General features: G+C 36.8%; 1 protein-coding gene across 4 annotated transcripts in view; it reads right to left on the bottom strand.

Moving 5' to 3' along the window:
- Positions 1-23,501, bottom strand: part of N4BP2 (NEDD4 binding protein 2) — a 38,462-nt gene that overhangs the window by 5,789 nt on the left and 9,172 nt on the right. For 3 of the 4 annotated variants that reach the window (XM_010574456.1, XM_010574455.1, XM_010574457.1), the window contains 13 exons: positions 21,110-22,340; positions 20,135-20,259; positions 18,840-18,928; positions 17,000-17,076; positions 15,020-15,175; positions 11,546-13,872; positions 9,538-9,623; positions 8,770-8,812; positions 7,472-7,716; positions 5,936-6,054; positions 4,436-4,574; positions 4,146-4,331; positions 1,732-1,900 (listed from right to left, as the gene is read on the bottom strand). In XM_010574456.1, coding sequence (XP_010572758.1) covers positions 1,732-1,900; positions 4,146-4,331; positions 4,436-4,574; positions 5,936-6,054; positions 7,472-7,716; positions 8,770-8,812; positions 9,538-9,623; positions 11,546-13,872; positions 15,020-15,175; positions 17,000-17,076; positions 18,840-18,928; positions 20,135-20,259; positions 21,110-22,340 — 4,992 coding nt within the window. Of the gene's footprint in view, positions 1-1,731; positions 1,901-4,145; positions 4,332-4,435; positions 4,575-5,935; positions 6,055-7,471; positions 7,717-8,769; positions 8,813-9,537; positions 9,624-11,545; positions 13,873-15,019; positions 15,176-16,999; positions 17,077-18,839; positions 18,929-20,134; positions 20,260-21,109; positions 22,341-23,501 lie in introns of those variants that run through there. The other variant, XM_010574458.1, reaches the window with a different exon arrangement.

The raw sequence follows: 23,501 nt of genomic DNA, 5'->3' as shown, positions 1-23,501 counted from the left end.
ACCAGTGATTTAGAACTTTGCTTTCCCATGCTGGCTATGCATCTTTTACATAAACATAGCCATTTTTCCCCTCTTTGGAAAAAGATATTCTGAAAAAATATAGTCAAGCTTTTTAAATCTAGATTGCTTCCAATACACATGTTGTGGTCATCACAAAATCCTTCTAATTTCATAGCAGCTTTACTGTTTCTATCATCTAATCTTCACTTGGAATCCTGTGATGTAAATTAAAATTGCAAAATTAAAAGAGGTGGGTATAATTTAGTTAATTAAGTGACACTTCTCTCTACTGTTTCACATTTTATCTTAAATTAATGTGAATAAAGAAATAATATTTTATTATAAAGAAAGGAAGAAGAAGGAAAATATAAATCCACAGAGTTTTTGACATTTAAGTCACACTTATTTTGACTAACTTCTGGTATGTTGGAGCACATGAATCAACAGATCAATACATTACATGAGCTTTATTAGGGCATCTAGCCCTGACAATAAAAGAAATTGTTCTTCTCCCACAGATCACAGCAACCTAAAGTGATGAAGAGTTTGAAAACGAGCAAAAAATATAAATTAAACTGGATTCTCACAACAAGCCAAGATTTGCCAGTTCGAGATTATCAGTTCACATGACATCTTTCCTCAACTACCCTCTCTTTCTCTCTTTTGCTTAACTTTATTTAGGTTTTATATTAGTTTACTGTTAATTCTGCCAGCACTAAGTGCCCAGTATTGGATCCCTTTCCCATGTATGCACACTGAAATGAACTTTTTTTTAGATTTAGATGAATGGACTCAACATAAAGCCCCCACCATCATTACAGGACTCCTGATTTAAATGCAGCTCAGGAAATTTAGCTCTAAAAAGCATTAGGTTACAGCTTAAAGTATACAGACGTCATTTTAGGAATAGCACAAGATGATGCAATTTAATTATCGCTGATGTATATTGAAAGGAAAGGATTATCTAAGGCCCCACTGAACACTTGTTTCTACTGTGTGGAGTAGAAGTTTCAAAAAAATTAGCTTTGTGCAGTAGTACCTTGCGTAAGAAATATTTCTTATAACAGCATTCCCAGTGTGCTTAAATTTATAGGGTAAACTAATAATGCAGAAAATGTATCTTTTTACAGCAAGAACACTCACGAAGTACTTGAACACTCCACTGGGAGAAAAAACAAGCCCTCAAGCAAAACTGCACAAAATGGCATTTATGGAAGCAGCAGTATTCTGATCTCAAGAGATCCTGCTGACAAATCGATATGGAAGTTTCTGAAAGATAGCTCAAATCACACACTTTCACGTAAAAGTTGAAGACAATATAATCATTGCGGTTAGAACTCCAACATAATCATTTTTCTTTAAAGATTAAAAAAGCAACATAGTTCTGACAAAACAATGCGAAGATGACACAAATATTTGCATTACCGCCGCTGTTAAAAATGCCAGGAAGGATAAAGTCTTCAATAAAAAAAAAATAAACATAAAGGATAAAACAGAAGGATTTACAAAGAGGCACGGGGCGGGGGGGCAAGACAGTGAGCAAAAAGAATCATTGCCATGTCAAAGAAAAACAATTCCATAGGCGAGCTTTGAAAATAAAACACAAGCCAGTTGTTTTTACATGTTATTAAATTACATTCATTCCCTCTGATATTGCCATACATCATGAGTTCTTAGTAGAAAATGAGGAGAATAACTTTTAGGAGGCAAGAATTATTAGCTTAATCCTACCTTCACTTTTTTCCTGCAGCACTCTGGACAACTGATTCACAGCTTCATCCACATGGAGACCATGCAGATCCAACACATTCATAGGCAGCAAAGAAGTATTTACTTTCTCAAAGATTTGCACAGCAGCAGCATGGTTGGCTTCTTTCATCTTCTGCTCATGAAGACGACCCTTTATTCAGAAGCACAGCAACTATTACATGCCGAGACATAATCTAAGCTCCACACTGGTCGTTGGGTTCAAAATGACAGTACTGGCAGGGTGCTTTTAACTCACAGTTTGAAGCAGTAAAATTTATAATCGCAACAGAACTTCTGGAAGAGGCTCAGTGAGACCTACTCACAAGGAGATTTCATGAAATCTGTTCTTAAGAAACTACTCAAAGCTGGCACAAAGAAGAAATTATAACAAAAGGCTTACAAGAAAGAAAAAAAGCCAGAAAGGGCACAAAACCATAAGGTCTTTACATAAGCTAAAAAGTTACACTCCATGCTGATTTTCAGATTTATTATCCTAACAATAGAATTTTACTTTCTGTAAGTATTTTGCTAAAATTTAATGAAACAACATCAGAGAAACTGCCCAACAGCCCAGGAAAAACCTGCTGAGTGTTACAGTTGAGGTTAATTCTTCCAAACACATTCCCTAAAAATCACACAAGCCAAGGACAAACACTTACCTTTTTTTTTTTTACTTTTTTTTTTTTTAATAGTTGCCTATTATCTCTCCTAATACACTTGACAGATCTTTTATGACTGACAAGGTCAGTACAGTCCCTATTGGATTAGGGGTAAGGAACAGTACAGGGTTATTCACATTACACAGTGAACAAGTACCATTTCCCATGAACCTTGCAGTGAGATAGTATCTGAGAGACTGAAGTAACAAATTATGTCTTTGAAGATCTGTAGGCACAGTCTGAAAAGGAATGGAAGACTTAAATCCAGGTATTGGACTGACAAAGGCTCAAGAGAACAGAAGTGACAGCCTGTCTTTCTTAAAATGGATCATCTGAAGTATATTAGTGGCAGACCAGAGACACCAGCCCCATAACTCTCACTTGCAGAGGACTCCCAAGACAGCTAAGGCCACCAAGCATAAAGTATTTTTCATGAGTAAAGGCAGCTTAGTTTGCCTTTTTATTACCTAAAAGAAAATATGTAATAAATTTGCAGACTGTACTTGTCGTTCTGACCAAGAACAAAAGTAAGGACTTGAAAGTAGATTTCTATTTAAAAGCATGGAGACCTTTGTTGAGAATCTCTCCAAACTTTAAGAATATATAAACCAAGAACATAAAGAGTTCATTATAAAGACCAATAATCAGTATTTCCTACATGCATAGTAACAATCTAAACATAAACTGCATGAAAGCTTTTTTAAGATAAGAAAATTCAAGTGATTCGTTATTACATTTTTGTTCTGTCGTAATGCAATTCATAGTTTAGAATTAAATGCTTCTATAATGTGAATTCTTATCAAACTTTTATATGCTATTAGATCAGAAAAAAAGCTACAGTCTTTGAAGATATTTGTAACAGAATTTTTAAGAGTAGTGTGAATGGAAGGATCTCATGTGAAGGCACCAAGAAACCAATGTACAGGAGCAGTTACAAGAACAGTTGATACTTATAATCAAGAATACGATCAACAGCAATGATCAACAGTAATCATACTGGTATATATCGAGAAACGTGCTTGAATCAAGACCAGAGAGCCTGTGCTCCAAGGCCAGAGCACACAACACTCATCAGCAGCAGATCTACACTCCAAAACCAGATGGATGGCAAAAAGCATGGCATACCACACCTCATTTATCCCAACCCAAGACAGCCTGTAGCCATAAAGATAGTCAGAATGAGGAAGTAAAGACAGCAGGCAGCAATCTTGCCCAAGATTTATCAAGGATGAAGCAAGCAAGATTCTGAGTCAAAAGTTGACATCTTAATACCTGACTCCTAAAAAGTACAAAAGACGTGTCTAAAAACAGTTCATCACCAATTAAGAGGAATCCAAGGGTCATATGAAGGATTCAAATACTGGTGTTTGCTACAGTCCATGTCACATGAGTGAACCTGGCCAGACCACATGAACACAAACCTTGGTGCTTAGAAGTATGTGGATGCGAGAATGAGATCTATGAGAAAACAAGCATGTGTGATGTGTGACTAAGCACTAAATATCATCTTTCATGAGGTCTGGCACTGAATTTGGTTACACTAGCTTCCTGTATCAGCATCACAACTAGTGAAAGGGAGTTTACTTGTAAGGTGATTCTCAATATAACAATCAGACATGGAACAGTAATTGAGCAAATTAATCAACTCTAGTAGGCAGAATGTTTTTCTTATCACTTACGATTCAGTATTTAAGTACCTCTCCAAAATCAGGCAAAAAGCACCACATTTACATTTACCTGATGTGCATAAAATGCTGCCACAGGCTTCATACCCATGCGATAGGCCTCCCCAGCCTTTTTCAAACATTCCTGTCTCTTTTGCTGGTGACAAAAAGCTTCTGCTCTTAAGTCATCATATTGTGGATACTCAAATTCTTGAAATTTTTCACTCAAAGGATCATCCTCTTCCTTACTTTTTTTTGCCTGTAGGAATTTGCAATGTTGAAGCTAAGTATGCATTGTAGGGTGTTTTCATTAACATAACTTTGGATATGTTAGTAACTACTATTTTCAAAAAATAAAAATACCTTCTTCTCCCGGTTCTTTGCAGCACTGTAGGAAGAAACAATTTCATTTTGCTGAACATTGTCTTGAGCTATAACTGTTTTTACAGGATCTGCCTCCAGAACACAGTTCAGAAACTGTTCGGTTTGTTCTAAAGAGTAGCTGTAAAGGATAAGTAAAATCTGTGACTTTACAAATACATAAATAGCTGCTACATTTATTAAAATGCATATTACAAACCTTGATATTGTTATAGAAATAGATGACAATGGAAATAAAGCATTGGAATGGAGGTTTCCACCTTATTACAGAAAGGCTTGTGGACTCACTGTACTGCATTACTGGCATCAACATACATGCAGTCTTGGTTGATTGAAATGTACTTGAGGAGCACTTGAATATTAAAAAGACAATGAAATACTGAAGTAAATTGCACCCTACCTTAATCAAACAGACATTAGTTTAGAAGTAAACACTGCTTTTGGGGCTGGATAAGTTACTTCATCTTAAATTTCTCTGGTCAGGGTTAGGTAGTACAAATAGTTTAAAAGTAGCTCCATTTTCTGAAACCATTATGCAGGAAAATCCTTGTATTTCCAGTCAAGCTTTGTTATTAAATTTAATGAAATAAGAATAGGACATGAGTTGCCATCAGATTTCTAAGAAGCCCTCCTTCTTCTTTATTCTTCTTGCTGTTCATTAAGCAGACAAGAGGAAGACTGATCAAAAGTAAAGATAGATTTTTGGAAAGGCAACAGTATGAAGATAATTTAGAATGTAAAAAACAAGAGATGGTGAAATGTTTGAGCTATAGAGATGGATGAAGGACGTATTTTAAACATCCCATAAGGAAAGGTTTTGATAACAACCTGGACAAGCAGAAAGACTGACAAGTAGGCATGCAAACCCGTATGGAGAGACATTCAATTGGCCAAGCATGAAAAAGAAGCTTCTCTTGGGGGAAAAAAAAAAAAAGCTCAGTTCTCAGGAACTTGGATTTAAGAAGGTAGCCACATACCCCAGAAATATAATGCAGAAGAGAGAAAGAGAATGTCAGCAGGAAGATATAGAGAGATGGCTCACTCCTTCAGAGCTGCTGTATTAACCAGGAAAGTACTCACAGCTACCATCAGGTGATGGTAGTTTTCCTCTTGGGCAGATGCCATTTTCTGTGAACCCAGTATTACCACCCCCACTAATTTCTCCCACTTAATTTAAACCTCAGCTCTAGAGCAAATATGCAGTTCCACTGACAGTCAGTCAGAGGTCAACAGCCAGAGACATTCTCCCAATGGGATAAACTATCTACTCCCCAAAAAAAGAAACAAGGCTACACATAGAGTTTTTATGTCCTTTTTGCTTTTAAGACCACCTAATTTTGCCTTTAGAGCTATAAAAAACGTGCTAGTTTGGAAAAAGCCATTCTTTAGCAGTATCTTAACTCTAAATATTTAAGACAGTAACTGTGCACTATAGACTGTTACCGAGTACCATTTTTTCGAAGAACTTAAAAGATTTCTTACTTGTTGTCCTTGAAGACATCCATTAAGAAATTTTGATTCATAGTTGGAAACATCTCAAAAAGTTGCTTCTCCTTTAGTTTAGCGGCACAGTCTTTTCTAACCATAGAAGGAACACGATTCTACCCAGAAGACAAAGGAAAAATATTACAAGTTCTTGATTAGAACAAAATATACTAACAGCAGAGCCAATCCAACTTTGCTTAGTTAAGATTTCAAAAAATATCTACTCAGTAGGTATGCACCCACAGCAATGACAACATGCCAATATCAGCCTGCCACACTGATCTGATGAAAATAAAGTAGGGACAGGTGAGTTGTATTATACAACACTGCAGTACTCTGTAATCATTTGAAGTGACTCATCTGGAGCTCCCTCATAACTTGGACAAAGCAACAGGAGGATTTCTTTAGGAGGAATTTAAGTTTTGGAATGCATTCCCTGCTAGTCTATCTAGTCCAATGCTAAGCCTGTGCAAAGTCCACCTCTCTACTCTATATTTATAGAGGGCCTGGGGTTGAAACAACATTTTATTATTAAACAGTGTAAACAAATTTGTTTTGGTGTATAAATATTCATATTTGTGAAGTCATGCTGAGAAGAAAACATAATTATAGCCCAGAATAAATTGGACTGATCATTCCAATGCTCGGGGGGGGGGGGGGGGGGGGGAGAAGTGGTCAAAACAAAGCCAAGCTCCATGAATCCAAACTGAAAATAAAGCTGCGGACATCACAGTTGTTATTATCAGTAAGCCACATACATGCAGTTCAAAGAAAGAATCCACAAGCCATTCTTTCAAAGTACAGGCTAATCCATCCAACTTTCCATACCAGTAGAAACAAAGCTCCTCTTTTTTAGGACAGCTACTTATCAGACACAATTACAAATAAAAATGCCTGTTCTGAACAACTGCCAGGCAGTAGAGGGCAGCATTATGCACACACCAACGAGACACAGTATGGGAACTGTGTGGAAGATACAGAATTAATAAAAATATATTTTAAAATAACTATTTTCTGACAGGTTACAGAAACCTCTTTGAGATTAACCTCAAGTACTTCTTTTAATGTCTCATTTGTTAGGAATGTTGTGGGTTCTCCTTACAAAAAAAACACTAAAATCAATTCAATCTACTTCTAAACAAACAAGGCATGGAGCTAATTAAGAACTTTTTTTGATGTTGCTTTCCCAATAAAAAGTGTGGGAAATCACACTTTGATCTTTGGTTTTAGGTGAGCAATCAAAAAGCAATTCAACCAAACACAAACGCTAACCTGTATAGTGAAATGCACCATGATCTGTTTGTGAACAATCAAAATATTACATTTTAAAATGAGATTTATATTTTTAAATCAGAAACACCTACCACAAGCAAACTCCTGTATCACAGTAATCAACAATACTAATTGGCATGCATTTGTCTCACAAATTCAGGCTGTAATCAGCAGCACAAAGATGAGTCAACAGCTAAGACATATTCTGTTTCATTAACAGTTATGAATTTAAACTGCATTAAAAAATGGTGCCATCCATACCAGATCCTGTTTCTCCTGCATAGCTATTTCTTCCGAAATTATTTGTCTTAGAGAAACTTTCTGAATCTGAGCATTCCAGTGATCCATAAAAGGAAAAATGTCTGATGTTGCTGGTTTTCTAGTCTGTATGTCATTAGATGAGCCTGAAACCCAGCTCATTTTCTTCTTCTGGATTTTACTGTCTGCATTGTGAGGTAACAGCATTTCTGAGTCATCTGTATCTATCTGCTGAATCACAGTAGGACCTTCAAAAGCAATAAAAATGAGGTGACAAAACAATTATTAGCTTATTTATACAAGCAAAGACAAAATAATTAAGATAAGTTTTTCAAACTAGATGGTTTGGGGTTTTTTGAAACAATATTATTAATGCTAAACCAGAAAACAACACACTGTTTTCACCTTCCTCACTTCTATTCTCCAAAGACTGTTTGACTATCTTTGTCTATTTTATAAAACAAGAGTAAAACCATCAGACTCCCTCACCCAATTCTCAAGTACCAAGACATATCTTACAGCTCTAAACTACCTTGCACGTAAGTTAAGTGGGGAGGTTTGTTTGCATTTATAAGAGAATTATTGACTTATTTACACGTTTACCTGCCTTTCCTCTACAACTTAAGGACAGACGCTTAACAATCTGGTTTTACACTTCTATGAGTTAATGCTAACAGCACTGTTTGGTCATTCGCATGGAGAGTTTGCACCCACACAGCAATCCAAGTCTTCACCCAGGTCCCATGCAAGAGAAGTGGGGTTCTGCTGTAGAGGGACATTTCTTCTGGAAGCTGAATGAAAACTAGATTGCCAGAGATGTTAACACTTTTTGAACAAGGACATATATCTTCCTGCTACAATCAATTTCTCTGACAAGGACAACAATGTGTGAATGTTGCATTCCTGACCTCCTTCCCTCACCTGCAGAAATCGTACTCTGCTAGTAATTCTCTGGCCACACCTTTACTTGCCACAGAGATTACATAAATCCTGCCAAACAGCTGTCTGATCCAACCAGAGCTTCTCTTTAAGTTCTCTGAACTACACAAAATGATACGCTTTTTGCTTGCATCTACCTGGGACTAGTGATTCTGCTTATAATTAACTTCTTTCCCCCCACACACCTCCGTAAGAAAATGGTAAATGGAACCAAGGTCAATAAATAAAAGCTTAGCTTAATAAATGAATCCATCATTTTTCAATAGAGAGAATATTTGCAACCTTACTGACGTTTCAAACAATAAAATATTTTTATAATGAGAATTAAATATTTTTACAGTTAAGAGAAATACGTAACATACCTTCTGCAGACAACTTACGTGATTCATCTCTCTTCTGACGCTTCTAAATAAAAATAGTAAAACCATGAATGTTACAAGTAAGCTATAAATTTTGCAGTGAAACTTCACAAGTGTTAGCTTCTGAGTAAACCAGCTCCAAAATAATGTCTCACAGTATTTCTCAGATTGGATATTTTAAAATAAATATATTTAAGAAAAATAATTACGAAGTGAAGTTTAGAAGACAGAACTATCTCTCCAAAAACACATCGAACTAGAGGAACATGTCCCACTGCTGATTTCATAACCTTAATTAAATAAACCAAACAAAAATCTTGCTAAAAAGCATTCCAAGTTTCATAAGGCTACGAAGGAACAGAGGTTAGAGAACTCTTCTCAATTAATATACATGGAAATATTTTGTATACATTATTATTCATAGAAGAACTCTTCTTATATGTCTAAAAGCCAGTAATGATTTTTGGCCAGTGGAATTTTTGATCAATCTTGTAATGAAATTATGCATTATGATCCTTCTTTTTTAAGAAACTTGGTTTTATGATGAGGCACTCATGCAGTTTCTTCATCCCTTAAAATGTCTTTCAACAGTTCTGATGATTATGACATGTTGATATACTCCACATATTTTACAAACTACTCTTGTATTTTATCATTGTTCTTGCAAAGATACTTACATCTTACACATTTAGACCAAGACATAAGGAGACAAATGATCTGACAAAGCACAAGAATGCCATATCTCATATCCTAAGCAAGAAATCTACTAACCAGAATAGATTCTTTCCATTTTTCATGAATCACTTTTGCCAAATTCAGATCAATATGAACCACACAATCCTCAACAGTTAGTGATCCTTATGGAAGAAAGAAAATACATTCATTAAAGCATTCTATAAAAATGTATCTAAGCAATTAAAGTACAGTAGCCTAGACATTGATTTGAATTCTAGAGACTTTGCACAAACTGTCATGCCTGAAAAAAACTTCAGCAACTGCCAAGTTAAAAAAAAAAAAAAAGAAAAAAAGCATTCCACATAGAATTAATTATCTGGTGTTCAAAAACTCAGAAAGGGTAGGAAAAATTAATTGTATCTTGTTGAAATATGATTACCTGAACAACTACATTTTTCCTCCTTTTTTCCATTTTTCTAGCAGAACCTTCTTTTACAAAGCCACTGTTAATTTACAACCACAGTTTCATTCCTGAAACTGCGATTCCCCCTATTTTATTGCAATCCACATGCAACTGCTTTTATGTAATACAACATACTCGCCACTGCCCAACAGCAGTCACACCCGTCCTTTCAAACATACTGTCCTGGTTTCAGCTGGGACAGAGTTAATTTTCTTTCTAGTAGCTGGTACAGTGCTATGTTTTGGATTCAGTATGAGGAGAATGTTGATAACACACTGATGTACTCAGCAACAACTGAAAAGTGTTTAGACTAAGTCAAAGATTTTTCAGCTTCTCATGCCCAGCCAGCAAGAAGGCTGGAAGGGCGCAAGAAGTTGGGAGGGGACACAGCCAGGGCACCTGACCCAAACTGGCCAAAGGGGTATTCCATACCATGTGATGTCACATCTAGTATATAAACTGGGGGGAGCTGGCCTAGGGGGAATCTCTGTTCAGGAACTAACTGGGCATCGGTCGGCAAGTGGTGAGCAGCTGCATTGTGCATCACTTGTTTTGTATATTTCAATCCTTTTAGTATTATTATTATTGTCATTTTATTATTATCATTATTAGTTTCTTCCTTTCTGTTCTATTAAACTGTTCTTATCTCAACCCATGAGTTTTACCTTTTTCCTTACGATTCTCTCCTCCACCCCACTGGGTGGGGGTGGGGGGAGTGGGTGAGCAGCTGCGTGGTGCTTAGTTGGTGGCTGGGGTTAAACCATGACACACATGAACTCAGAGAAGCAAACTTGGAGTATCCCCTCTAATTCTAAAGGAAATGGCAAGAATTATCGTGGTATCATAATGATACATCTTTTCCCTAAAAAAAAAAAATCTTTGTGGTATTGTTTCTCACCCTTTCAAAAATAAAAAGACCAGAAGTACCTATGTATCAAATAAAAAGGCAGGGCGTATTTCAGACACAATAAAACACCTTTCTGCTAACAAAACCAAACTTTTTTTTGGAGGAGGTAAGCTTGGAAGGCAAAGAGGCCAGCAGTCAAACCAACCAATAAATCAGGTATCCAGGGTTTCACATCAAGTAATCTTCAGGAGGAAAAAAAAAAAAAAAAGAGAGAAAAAAAAACCAAACAAGCTATATATTACTTGTGTTTTCTCTTCTTCTTTCTTCTATCAGTTTAACTTTTGTGATGCACATTCAAGCTGCTTACAGCTTCCTTCATCCTAGTCTCTCAGCAGACTAGTCTGTTTTCATCTTTTAAGTATAGCCGCACTTTATCTTCTCTCTAAACAATTCATCTCTTTCCCCAATTTAACCAACGCCTAAAGCTTTCTTTTTTCCTTTTTTCCTAATCAGTCATAATTTGCATCTTCCTCATCATCTTAATATCCCTTCAGAGTTTGAATATAGGCTCAAAATGCAAATAAGCCAATATATTTTCTTATTAAAGTATTTGCATGTACAAAAAGACAAAGGCAGAAGGTAGCACTACTGCATTTCTATTTTATGCCACGCCTAGTTCAGTTCCATTTTTGCATTAACAACTCAACAGGGAAAAAAGCACAGGCAAAGGAAGAAAGCTTTTCTTACCCAAAGTGAGTTTTTTCATAAAAATACGGATATAATTATGCCCATACCTGCATCAATGCCAACAGGCCCAAATATTTCTTTCAATTGGAGTGCCAGTTCAGGAGGTAATGTTAGTTCTAGGCAATCTATATTGAAGGCTGCACGTGATGCTGGTATAGGGCTTTGTATCTTGACTTTAGCTTCATGCCTGCTCAGAGTTTCGATTTCTTCTTTACTACGTGTCTCCCTGGAACTCCCCTGGGTTTCTTTATCTATCTCTAGTTCTTTATCACTCCTAAGGTCAACCAGAGGTGCATGATCCATTTCTAGTAATAAAGCAGTCACTGTGGAATTCTCTGCATTGCTTTCTGAAGGGTTACTGTCACTTTCGTTATTTAATTCAAATTTAAAATTGGTAGAAGTTGTGTTAGGACCATGAGGCAAAGTCATGGGTATACAGAAACCTGCATCAAGTTGTGAGACTGATGGCTTATTTATAGTTTCTTCAGCAGGACTCTCAGACTCTTCCTGCTTTCCTGAAATGGACAGCTCTATACTGGCTGCTGAGCTGCCTGCATCAGTTCTAGGGGCTGCATCTCCAGAATTTTTCAGTTCCGCTGAATCATTCAGTGAGGCAGCAGTCAATGAGTCAGACACATCAGCATCTGTCACGGTTGCCTTGGTAGCCCTACTTTCTGCAATGCTGAGTGATGAGTTTTTGTCTTCTGAAGGCTCAGAGATATCACCAGTCCCAATTATTTGTGGCATTTGTTCGCAGTCTTTGAGATTCTCACCGTAGTTTGTACTTGCCTTGAAATCAAGGTCTGCAACAACTGGCTCAGCTTCTCTTACTTGAAAGCATTCAGTATCAACATCTTTGCATAACTTTTCATCAGAGTCTAACAGCAGACCTGTGGCCCAGTCTATGTCTTTGTTACATCTTTCATACAGATCTTTCAGAGCTTCAAATGAAACAGATTCAAAGAGCTTACATAGCATATTTAGCTTTTCAGACTCATCAATATTGCTAAGTTCACTCTCTTCCACAAATGTACTTTTATCATATGTAACTCGATAGGGTATTTTTTCCTGAGACTCTGAGACATTATCTACATCTTTGGGTTTGAAGCCATCTAGTCTGCCATGCAATACTTTGGTAGTCTCGGGAAAAAGCATTTTCTTTTCTAATCTCCACAGGAGAGCAAAGTCCTGTGACTCAGTCTGTGAATGGTTACTTTTTTGTCTACATGAGCATATGTCCTGTTTCTCTTCTGCTGAGTTAAGCATAGAGAAGTGTTCCTCTTCTTTGGGATGGGGCAAATTGTTGTTTGTAAAAGTGAGGGCTAATTTGTGATGTTTCCTCATTCTCTTATTTTGCTGAGGTTTTTTCTCACCTACTGCTTCACTAGCTACCGTTTCAGGTTGGTGCATATGCAAACTCTTTGCGTCCGGTTGCTCTGCAGTGTTCACAGGTGTCCCACGAAGCACATCGACAGTCTCAAGAGCACTTCTATTAATGTCACCTTCAGTATTTCTACCTTCATCGGACTGATTTAGACTTGTCTTTCTCATTCTCCTTGACCTTTGTTGTCTCTGTTCTAATGACCCTGAGACAGGCCAATGTCCTATCATTTGCAATTCCAGTGTAACCTTATCTGAACTAACAGAGGAACAGCTAGAGGCTAGATTTTCTTCCTCATGTCCTTTTTCAACAGTACAGGTCCCAGGCAGGCCCACTTGCTCTTTACCTAACTCAGAATGCTGCTGACTGGGAGTTTTACCTTCCTTATCGCTTTTCAGAGAAGATTTTTCTAGTCTTCTAGCTCTTTTGACTCTCTGTCCCATTGTTTGTTCTACAGGCCAGTCACCCAGAAAGTTTAGTAGTTCTGGTTTTCCTGACATGTCAAAAGCTGAACTGCTTGGTTCCACTACATTACTACTTTGTGTTGACTTTGGTTCCATACATATTTCGCCAGATTTTTCAACTTCAGTTTGAACTTCGAGAATGTTGTTATCACTGTGTTCCTCAACTCCTCCTGTATGCAAGCACAGAGTCTCTTCAGTTGTGGTCACATCAATCTCGTCCATTTCTGTTCCAGTATTTTCTTCTATTTTTTCTCCCTTTTCTTCTTTCTTCTCCAAGGGCAGTTCTTTTACTACACAATCTGATAAATAAACATTCAAGTCATCTTGAACCATGCCGTTCTCAGAATTGTGTTCCACTGAGTTATGTTCCATTTCTTTTTCCTCTTTCTGAAAATGTTCAGGATCACAGTTAATTTCTAATGTTAGAGAAGTACTGGGAAAAGATTTATCATCTTCAGCTAATTCAAGAGGCTCCGCATCAGAAGCAAAAGGTTTTTCTTCCTTTACATCAGAATGTGCCTCTCTCTTTCTGAAAGACAAATTGTAATGAAAGATAAACCCATTTCAAACATTCTTTAAGCACTTGTGCACATTTTTGGTTTTGGCTTGGCTATTTAGCAGTTTCAAATTACAGACCAGAAACCACCTTTTAGGATACTAATCATCCAACTGGAAAACTCTAGTGAGAGGAAAACAAATTTAAGATGACTTAGCCCTAACCTCAACACTCCTTTCTAAAAAAGGAGGAGCTAAGCAAAGCGGAACTTTCCTTGGTAAGTATCCCTTTTTTACTTCAGCACAGAGCTAAGAATATTTTCTTATGAGTCTATTTTCCACCATTCCCAGCATTTAGTTATGTACTGAAGCACTATGCTGCCAGACATTGCCTCCTTCAGATCAGCAAACCTGGTGAATATGCTTTTATTTAATGATTGTTGCTCTCTCCTGATGGTTCAATGCTACAGAAAGTCTAGAAGTTAACTAGGAGAGGACGTGCCGTTTCTTGTCATAACATTTTTCACAATCAACTACATACCATTAATTATCAGTGCCCACTTCATTTCAAATACATTAAGCATGCAAAAACCAAATGAAATAACTACAATAAAATCTGATTTCCTATAACGCGTATACAGCATTATTCAGATTAGCCACTACAAAATAGTCCTGTATACAACCAACACAAATCTAGACAAGTCTAAGGTAAATATACTCAAGAGCAACTAGATAACTTGTTACTACTGCACGAACCACAAAGACGTCATTTAATACCAACACACAGACTCAGAAATAGTAACTTGCTTGTAGTTGTGACTACGTTCTTCTGAAAAGCATTTTATAGATTTTAAGTGTTTTGTATCTACAACATACATCCAACAGCACATTTCTAAGATAAGAGAAAGTCAATCAAGATTGGCTAATTGAAAAATAACACACATCCATATTGGGAGGTTTTCAAAAAGCATCAGTTAGTTTACTAGATCCCTTGACTGCTCATTTCTAGAAATCCTGAAATTCTTAAAAATTAAGAAAACTATGTAGTGTATTTATTTTTATTATTGAACTAATTTTTCTAATGCATTCACTGTTCAACAGCATTATCCAGGTTCCATTGCTATGAAGTTTGAATTTTTAGCCTTCTCTTTGAGACTACAAAGCTACTAAAAGGATCTAACCTATGGCTTTCCTCCTGACAAGGATCTTCAATCCAGCCAGCAGCTTCTGATTTGTCTGGGACTGAAGAATCCAATATCGAACTAACAGTAAGGCAGTGTTCATACCGTTCCAACATTCTTTTGATCTTTTCTTTAGATACACCATGAATGTTTCGCCTACGATTAAAAAAGAAAAATTTGAAAAAGAAATATTTCAGATTTGTATACTACAATGAGAGAAGAGAATAATTTAGTAAGTTTACAGCAAGGCTAACCAGAGAATTCAGGGGGCCAGGGTGAAAGCTGTGAAACAGCAATTCTTTCCATATCAGTGCACTAAGGCATTCCAGACAAATTGCTGCTCCACTTGACTTCTCCACCCCACCTGGTGGCCCTGTTCTGCAATAGGATGTTTTGCTCAATACTGAAGTCTAAAACTGTACCAATAACACATCGTCTTCAAGTAAGTATCAGAAACACACCATATCAGATCTTGACAGTGATGCAGGGTATCAAACTGGGTATGGAAGATTTCTGAATTCAGTCTTCCTTTTCTGGTTTTGCTAATCTAAGAACTCCTTGAGCCTTGAGGAAAACCTTTTCACTTATTATTTGGACACCCTTTGGCTAGAAATTTTCACTGACTCTGTTACAACACCAACTAGCGATGTGCTCTGCAGCAGTTCAACCCAAAACAAGTGAATCCTGCCAAGGATGGCAAAACAGAAATCGAGGGTACAGGAGAAAATATTTAAGTTCTATTTTAGGAAAGAAAATAATCTTCCTTGCCTTGCTTGAAAAGTGGCCAACCTTAAGCTAAGCATGCAAATTCAGATGACAACAGATATTATGAAATCACAAAATAATTTATATGTTGAAAGGGACTTCTGGAGGTCACATAGTCCAACCTCCTACTTACAGCTTGTACAGAGCTTTGTCTTGCCAAATTTTTAATATCCCCAATGACTGAAAGTCTACAAACTCTCTGGGCAAACTCTTTCAGTGCCTGACCTCAAATTAAGTTTGGGGTTTTTTTTATGTAATCAAAATTTCCCAAGTTCCAACTTGCTTACGTGTGTTTTGTCCTATCCCTGCACAATTCTCAGAAGAGATCTTTTTAGTCTTCTCTGTAACCTCTCAAAAGTTAGCTGAAGACAACAATACGATCCTTCCTTAACATTCTCCTCCTAAAGCTAAACAAACTACTGTTGCTCAATTAGGTATCATCTGCAAATCTGCTGAGAGTGCACTCTGCCCCAGCATCCAAGTCATAAAAAGGACATCAAATAGCAGCAGCCCTAGTATTATTCATCCTAGAGGGTCTCAGCCTCCTCTTGGACTCTGAACCACTATCCTAGAGGGCATCTGCCTCCTCTTGGACTCTGAACCACTGATCATACCCTTTGAACCTGGCATCCAGCCAATCTTCTATCTACCTTATTCACTTACATAGGGTTTATGTCTTGCCTATTTTGGCTCTAAGTAATGGCTCTATGACTATGTGGAAGGTCCTGCTAAAGCAGAGGTAAACAACAATGGTGATACACAGGGGTTTGTCACTCTCAGGCCATGAGGTGTTGATTGCCTTAAACTCAGTGACAGCAGAAACAATTCAAGTAAGGCAACAGACCAGCTGGATGCAAACCCAGCCCCAACTTGACATCATTCTGCAACCTCAGGAACTCAAAGGAGCAGCCACTGTACCTTAAATGCAAAAGAATTGCAATCATGAAAACATTACAAAATATCTATTGCTAACAGTATCTTTTGTATGTAATTAAAGTGACAGAAAAAAAAATATCTTGTAATACATATAAAATCCCATAAAAGTTAGCATTGTAGAAGAAAAATTATTAAAAAGCTACTTATTATCACAAAAATCTTGACTGATATCTTGCTACTTCACTAGCTATTGTACTAAGCGATACCTTTTTAAAAATCATACTTTATAGACTGTGAAAGGTATACAATCTAATATGAAATTCTCCTTTACATTCTTACCTTTCAAGTTCTTTTGGTTTAAACTTCCACCAAGTGTCTGGTTCTCGGAACATGACTTTGTATTTGAACTGCTGAGCCTGAATAGAACAGATATAAAACAGAACAAGCCACATCAGCCATTTCTTATTTCTATGAAAAAGCATACATGTATAGCCTGCTTCTTTAAAGCTGTTTTTTGTATTTTTCAAAGACAATTAAACATTTGAAATAACATGCTTTTGTTCAGTGTTTCACTTCTGATAGTACAAATGGAGATTTTTGAAAACATGTATAGGGACCTTTTACTGTAAAATTAAATGTGTGCCATGATCACAGAAAAAAAAAAAAATCACTGTATCATCCCTTTAAATGTTCTAACTCCTCTGAGTCAAGACTGCAGAATATCAGGTATAACATGCACATGTCTACACAGCCTCTCCAAGACATTAGAAAAGCTCACTGCTTACATTCAGAGCTGATCAGATGCGAGCCAGTTCCAAAACAAGCAATTCAGTTACATTGACACAGCTACTGTGGACAGTCTTCCTGCCATATGGGAAACTTGGGCAGGCTGCAACTAAATGGTCCTTATATGGTCTCGTCTCATCATGACAGAACATGAGCCCCAAACCTAATCAGGAGAAACACTGCAAGTACTGTGCCATACCGTCCCATTCCTGTTTTCAGAAAAAATTCTTGTCACCTTACCAAACCCTGCACTTGCTGGAAGAACTTTTATTGTATCTTTATTTCAGCATACAGCAGAATCAAGGACTTAATTTGTGAAGAACTGTTAATCTGACAACTGTTAATAAATGCAAGGATAATGAAATAAAAATTTTATTAATAAAAATTATCTGTGTTAAGTCCCACTGTTCACTAATCCATTACCACATGCGGCATATGTAGATTATCTGCTCAAAAGCTGTCAGTTTTATGTACTACACTCTCTGATGTGTTTCTATACCATGGTAAGAGAAATCCCAGATCTACTTTATAGTATTTCTTCCGATGTATTATTTCTGTTAATCAGAACCAAGTTTATAAAATAATGCAGTTCTGTAAGCGTAAAAAAAACTATTAAAACTACGAACCAAAATGGTGAATGATCAACAGCAAAGTAAGAGCTAGAGTCTAAATGTGCTGATGCTTATTTAGAAACTATTAAGTGAAAAGGTGAGAAGCTCCAGAAAACTGGAGTACGAGAAACCTATAACAGAGTTCACCAAGTTATTTAGATCATTAAATATAACTGTGGAAGTTAAATGTAGATTGCATTTACTTAGTACTAAATAAAAGCAGTTCATTTTCAGTCACTAAATAAAAGCACTACACTACTAACATAAAACAGTGCAGGTGCATTATTTTGATTACTTCAATAAAAATTAAGTAAACCTGCGTAACTTCAAGCAAGCTAGCAACATTTGATAACTCTAACCCTCCAACTGATTAGCTGGTATCTGCCTCTATGTCACATTTAGGATGAAACTATGACTGAGTTTTCAAGTTTCATGGAGCAGCAAACATCAATCATTAATTAGTGCTGATTATATTTTAAATTTAGCTTATAATTTTACCGATCATATAAAACAGGAACAGAATTTAGTTTCCTCAACAATATTTATTTTTGCTCCCAACTGCAAAGCACTTGGCTTTGTCACTTGGAAACTAGGCCAGGTCAATACTCAGACGCACACAGAATATGACACTGGGTAATATGATTCCACGTAACACTTTTTTGACTCCAGACTTTGTTGTGGAATAACAGCTAGACTGAGAAAGACAATTTCATTTTGAAACATATGTTGCCGCCATGCTGGTCAATAATCCCTTTTCACATTGATCAAACTGTAGTACTAACCAAAGCAACGTAAGGCTTCATCTCCCATGCTTGTATGTTTGTGTTGTCTATTATTATAGGAGAGATTCTCATTTCAAATGCTTCTTTGGCTGAAAGACACACATGTACAAAAGAATGTGGTATAGTTAATTTCATTATAATAGGGTTGACACGTAATATTTATACTAATTCTCTAAATTTGTGGTATTTTTTTAAGTAGATAATCCATAATGATTAACCACTGTGTAAAGAACTCTTGCTACAGCTTGATCTGTTACAAGGCCCTCTTTTATTTTAGAAATCCCCCCCTCACATGTAAAGCTACTCAGATATGGCATTATTCTTTTGCATTAACGTATGTATGATAATCAAGGAATGAAAATGCAGATGTAAAATGCACCAAGATGACTAATCAATCAGTAAATTAAACTAAAAAAAAAAAAAACTACATGATCACCTTAAAGTGGACTTCTTTGTTGCATACAAAATTCTTGGCTTTATAACAGTCTTAAGATTAGTCCACTCTGTAAACTGTATAAAATATGAAAAATCAAAAGAATTATTGTAATTTAAATACACAGTAATGAAATGTTTAGAATCACTAGCTTTGAGATACAGCACCATGTTTCTGTAGCTATGTTACAATGCATCTGAACAATCAAAGTTATTGTTGAATCACACATTCCTTATGAACTCATTTCTCCACTGGTTAGAAATTTGACAGTAGAAAAGTGATCATGGTTCAAATTTAGCAAAAAAAGGCTTAAAAAGAGTTGTTCTATGGTGAGCTTAGTGGGAGCCACTATCAAAAAATACACCGATTATGGAAAGAAAAACAAAAATCATTTATTCTGTCTTGCTCTTATAATTTTAAATTTGCAAACAATGTAGTGCTCAAGAGAAAAAAAATAATCAAGAGCAGGAAAATATCTGTGTAAGTGTTATTTGTATCAATATCCTCATTACTTATTGCATATGCATATATAATGGCTCATCTCAGAAGAAATATTTCTGGAAGATGGTACAGATTACCACTCCAGAAATTGGACAAAACCCAAAATACATACCATGACAAAATCTGGGGACCAAAGAATCTTTTGACAAAGACACTGGCCTTTTTAATTGCAAAACACACAATGGGCAGATGACTTCGAGTTTGTGCTCATATTCTTTTTCCACACACATATTAAAAAATACTTCTATGATGGGATAAATGCTTGTCCTACGACACAGGCATTACAAGACAGGCAGCTTTTTAAATGGCACACAAGCATTGAACTGTAAACGAGCAAGCTAATCCCTTATTTATTTCTCACCTCGTTTCCTGTTCCAGTCATGTGCTTCCCCTAAGCAATCGGCATCATAATGGTATTGTCCATGTTTATAAAAGTAATCATCAGTACTAAGAATGATTCCACCTGGGTTATCCTCAAGCAAAGTCCTGTGAAAGACCAAGAAGTAAATAGCTTTTCCCCCTTCTCCTCCCCAGCCCTGATATCCGCTAGCACACATCTGTGTATTTAGTCTCTTGCACAAAACCAAGATTATTTGGAATGGAAGCAGCAAATTTAGGTAAGGCAGGGGGGAAATCACCCTCCAGGCAAAGACGATCTATAATAACTTCCCTCCTTTTCCAAAGGCTGAGGATATCCAGGGGAAAGAGCTGACAGAGGCTCCCTACAAGTCTCATTTCAAAACAACAAGCAGGTATTTTTCCATCTACATCTAGTGACATACTTTTACACTGACAAAACCACGTACAGTCTTAATTGCATCAAATACTTCCGGTGCCAGCCAAAGGAGTCTAAGCTCAATCTAGGCTTTTGGAGAGTTAGAAAAGAAATCAAGAATTCAACCCAAGAAACTCCACACATACTACTTACACAAAAGAATTCCAACAGTGGAAAGGGAATTTCTGCCTATAAAGAGCTGGCATATTTGCATTGATGTTGTTAGAACGAAACACCTGAAATGAACAGGGACTAGAAGAACACAGCTGATCTAATCCTACTGCAATGACCCTCTCCTGACCTAAACTCCTTTGGCCAGTGAGAGAACTTAAAGCTAACCCCTCCTATTTCAATTTCCACTACAGGTCAAGGAGCTGCAAGCAACTCAGCTCTCTGCAATTACTATTACTCATCATGCTGCATGTACCATGTAGCTGGCAATTAGGGTATAAGCATAACTATTTACAAATGTCTGAAAATTGTCTCTGCCTGCACTAAATCCTGTACACAGTTAAGTAGTTTCTTTTAGAGTTTTATAAGCTCACAATATAGATGTTCTACCTTGCCAAATATGATTTTCCTGATCCTGGAACACCTCTGAGAAGAACAAGTACTTGACCTATAAGGTGCATCTTTTTTCTCATCATGTGACAAACAGGTGGCTGCTGTGCTTGCGAGAGGTTCAATTTTGAGTTTCTATCTTGATTTCCCCATACCTTCAGAGAAGGGTTGTTATCCCAGGCATTTGAAACCACTGGAGAGGGAAAAAAAAGTCCTTTTTCCAAAGTCCTATAGTCTGAAACAGGTCTCCACTGCCCTGGACTGACAGCCACAGGAGTTACAAAGCTGTGACTTCCACTGGACGGATAAAACACAGGAGCCATGAGATTCCAGTGTTGTTGAGGCTGACATGATGGTGTAGAAAAATTTAAGTTATAACCCTGCTGAGTTTGCTGCAAATCTGCAGGTTTTGGTGTTTTGAAACTGGATGTTTCAAGAGAGACATACACCTCTGGAAGAGAAGTGCTCTGGTGGCTGTTAAAGGCAGTCACTGCCTCTTTGTGCTGTTCCAGGCACCTTGAATTAGGATTTCCAGTGACAGCTACTCCAAGTTCCAGAGGTCTTTGGGAGGACTCACCAGAAACAGCAGTCACATTTTTTTGATCCAAACCAGTATCTTGTGTCTGATCAGAATTTCCACATGATATTTCTCCATTCAATTGTTTATAAACTTCTGAAGCTACATCATGTTGAACATGCATTTCTGACAAATCAGAATCTTCTGGTATCTGTGCAAAAGTGTCTGATGCAGCTGGTGAGCTTGTCTGGAAGCTCAGCTGACTCGCTGGTGGCTGAGAACAGCAGCAGTTTTCTAAAACTTCATCATTTGTCCCTGCTTGCTGTGGAAAAAGTAGGACATTGCAACCTGAATCAGATTTTTCCTGCTCAGGAAATTCATTAAAGCCATCATGTTCCACAGAGTGCTTGGGTACTATTTGGTCATTTGCAGAATTAGGCAATTCATCAGTCAAGCTGTATCTCTGAAAGGCATTTTCTATTAAGGAATCCAGTTCTTCAGTCAGCTGCACATCAGGTGACAGGGCCTTTTCTTTTTCTTCTTCAGAATTCCTTTGTTCTGCAGTACTTTCCCCCATTCTTCCATCTGCAGCAGATCTTTGCTGATTAACAAGAGCTAGTGATGATGCTACTGAATCAAAACCCAAGGTTTTTGAAGATGCTACTCCTTTAGCGTGGGTGGAGAGCTCTAGCAGATAATCCATAGCGTTTTCTACTGTTGAATAAGGTAAAGAGAATAAAGCATGGTCAACTGAACAAACACAAGTTGATCTGAATGCAATTTTTTTACTTGAAGGAGGATTTATCACAGCTAAGGAGACAAGCAAAAGACAGTTCACCAATTAATCTCTTAACATGCCTTCTGCAACCCCCTTGATCTGTTTCTTGTTAGAGGTAAAGGCAGAACTCAATACAGACATATTGCAAAAGAATAACCTAATAAGCATAAAAATTACTAAGGAAATAGTGTCTAAAAATTATTAAGTTTAACTGGAAAAAATAACAGAACTGTGTGTTTAAATGGGTACTTACTTCTAACCTATCACCTACAGGCAAAATAATGTAAAATTAACTGAAAAACACTACTGAGGACTAAAAAGATAAAAGTATGCAAAATATGTTTATTATGGCTAGGCCCAATTGAAAATGTCATATCTAATATAGCCTGAAAAATCCAGTATCTGCATTAATTATTTGTAAAGCCACTAAATGGAGTATAGGTTGCCTGTGATCAACATGAACAAACTGAAAACCTGGCACAAGCATCATCTGAGCCCTAAAACTAAGCTTCTGTTTTCCTGAAAAACAGCGTAGCAAAAAGTCTATGTCCATTAAAGTCCAACTCTTTCTGCACATTAAATAAAACCTTCCTTGTCCTTCCATCTTTCTCTACTGTATGAGAACAACTTACTATTACTCATACGAAAAGATGCTAATCTTTCCATTTTTAAACCATTCCTAATAGTACAACATGAACTCAGCATGTTTACTGAATTCTCCAATAAGCTTCTAGATAAATCTGTTATTTTGATAAAGGTAATCTTATTAAGAGTTCAAAGCATGCATCAGTAATTCCATCAATTTCAATTTTAAAAGGAACAACAATCATAGCAACAAACGTGAGAGAGCTATTAAGTTATAAACTCCGTACAATTTAAGTAAGATAAAAACATCAATAAAAGTAGACCTTTTAATGACTACCTAGCTTTTATACATATAAAAAAAAAAAACCAAACTCTGCCTTCTTTGCAAATATTCTTGGAAAAATCTCAGCTAATCACATCTGATCACATGAATAGAGATTGATTAAAATGCTCCATATATGACTTATTCCCCTGCCAAATAACTCCTCAGATGCTGCTACCCAGCATCTCAT

This window comes from Haliaeetus leucocephalus, unplaced genomic scaffold, assembly GCF_000737465.1.
Source record: "Haliaeetus leucocephalus isolate CR32 unplaced genomic scaffold, Haliaeetus_leucocephalus-4.0 Scaffold439, whole genome shotgun sequence".
NCBI lineage: Eukaryota > Metazoa > Chordata > Aves > Accipitriformes > Accipitridae > Haliaeetus > Haliaeetus leucocephalus.
This window is presented reverse-complemented; position numbering and strand designations above follow the sequence as displayed.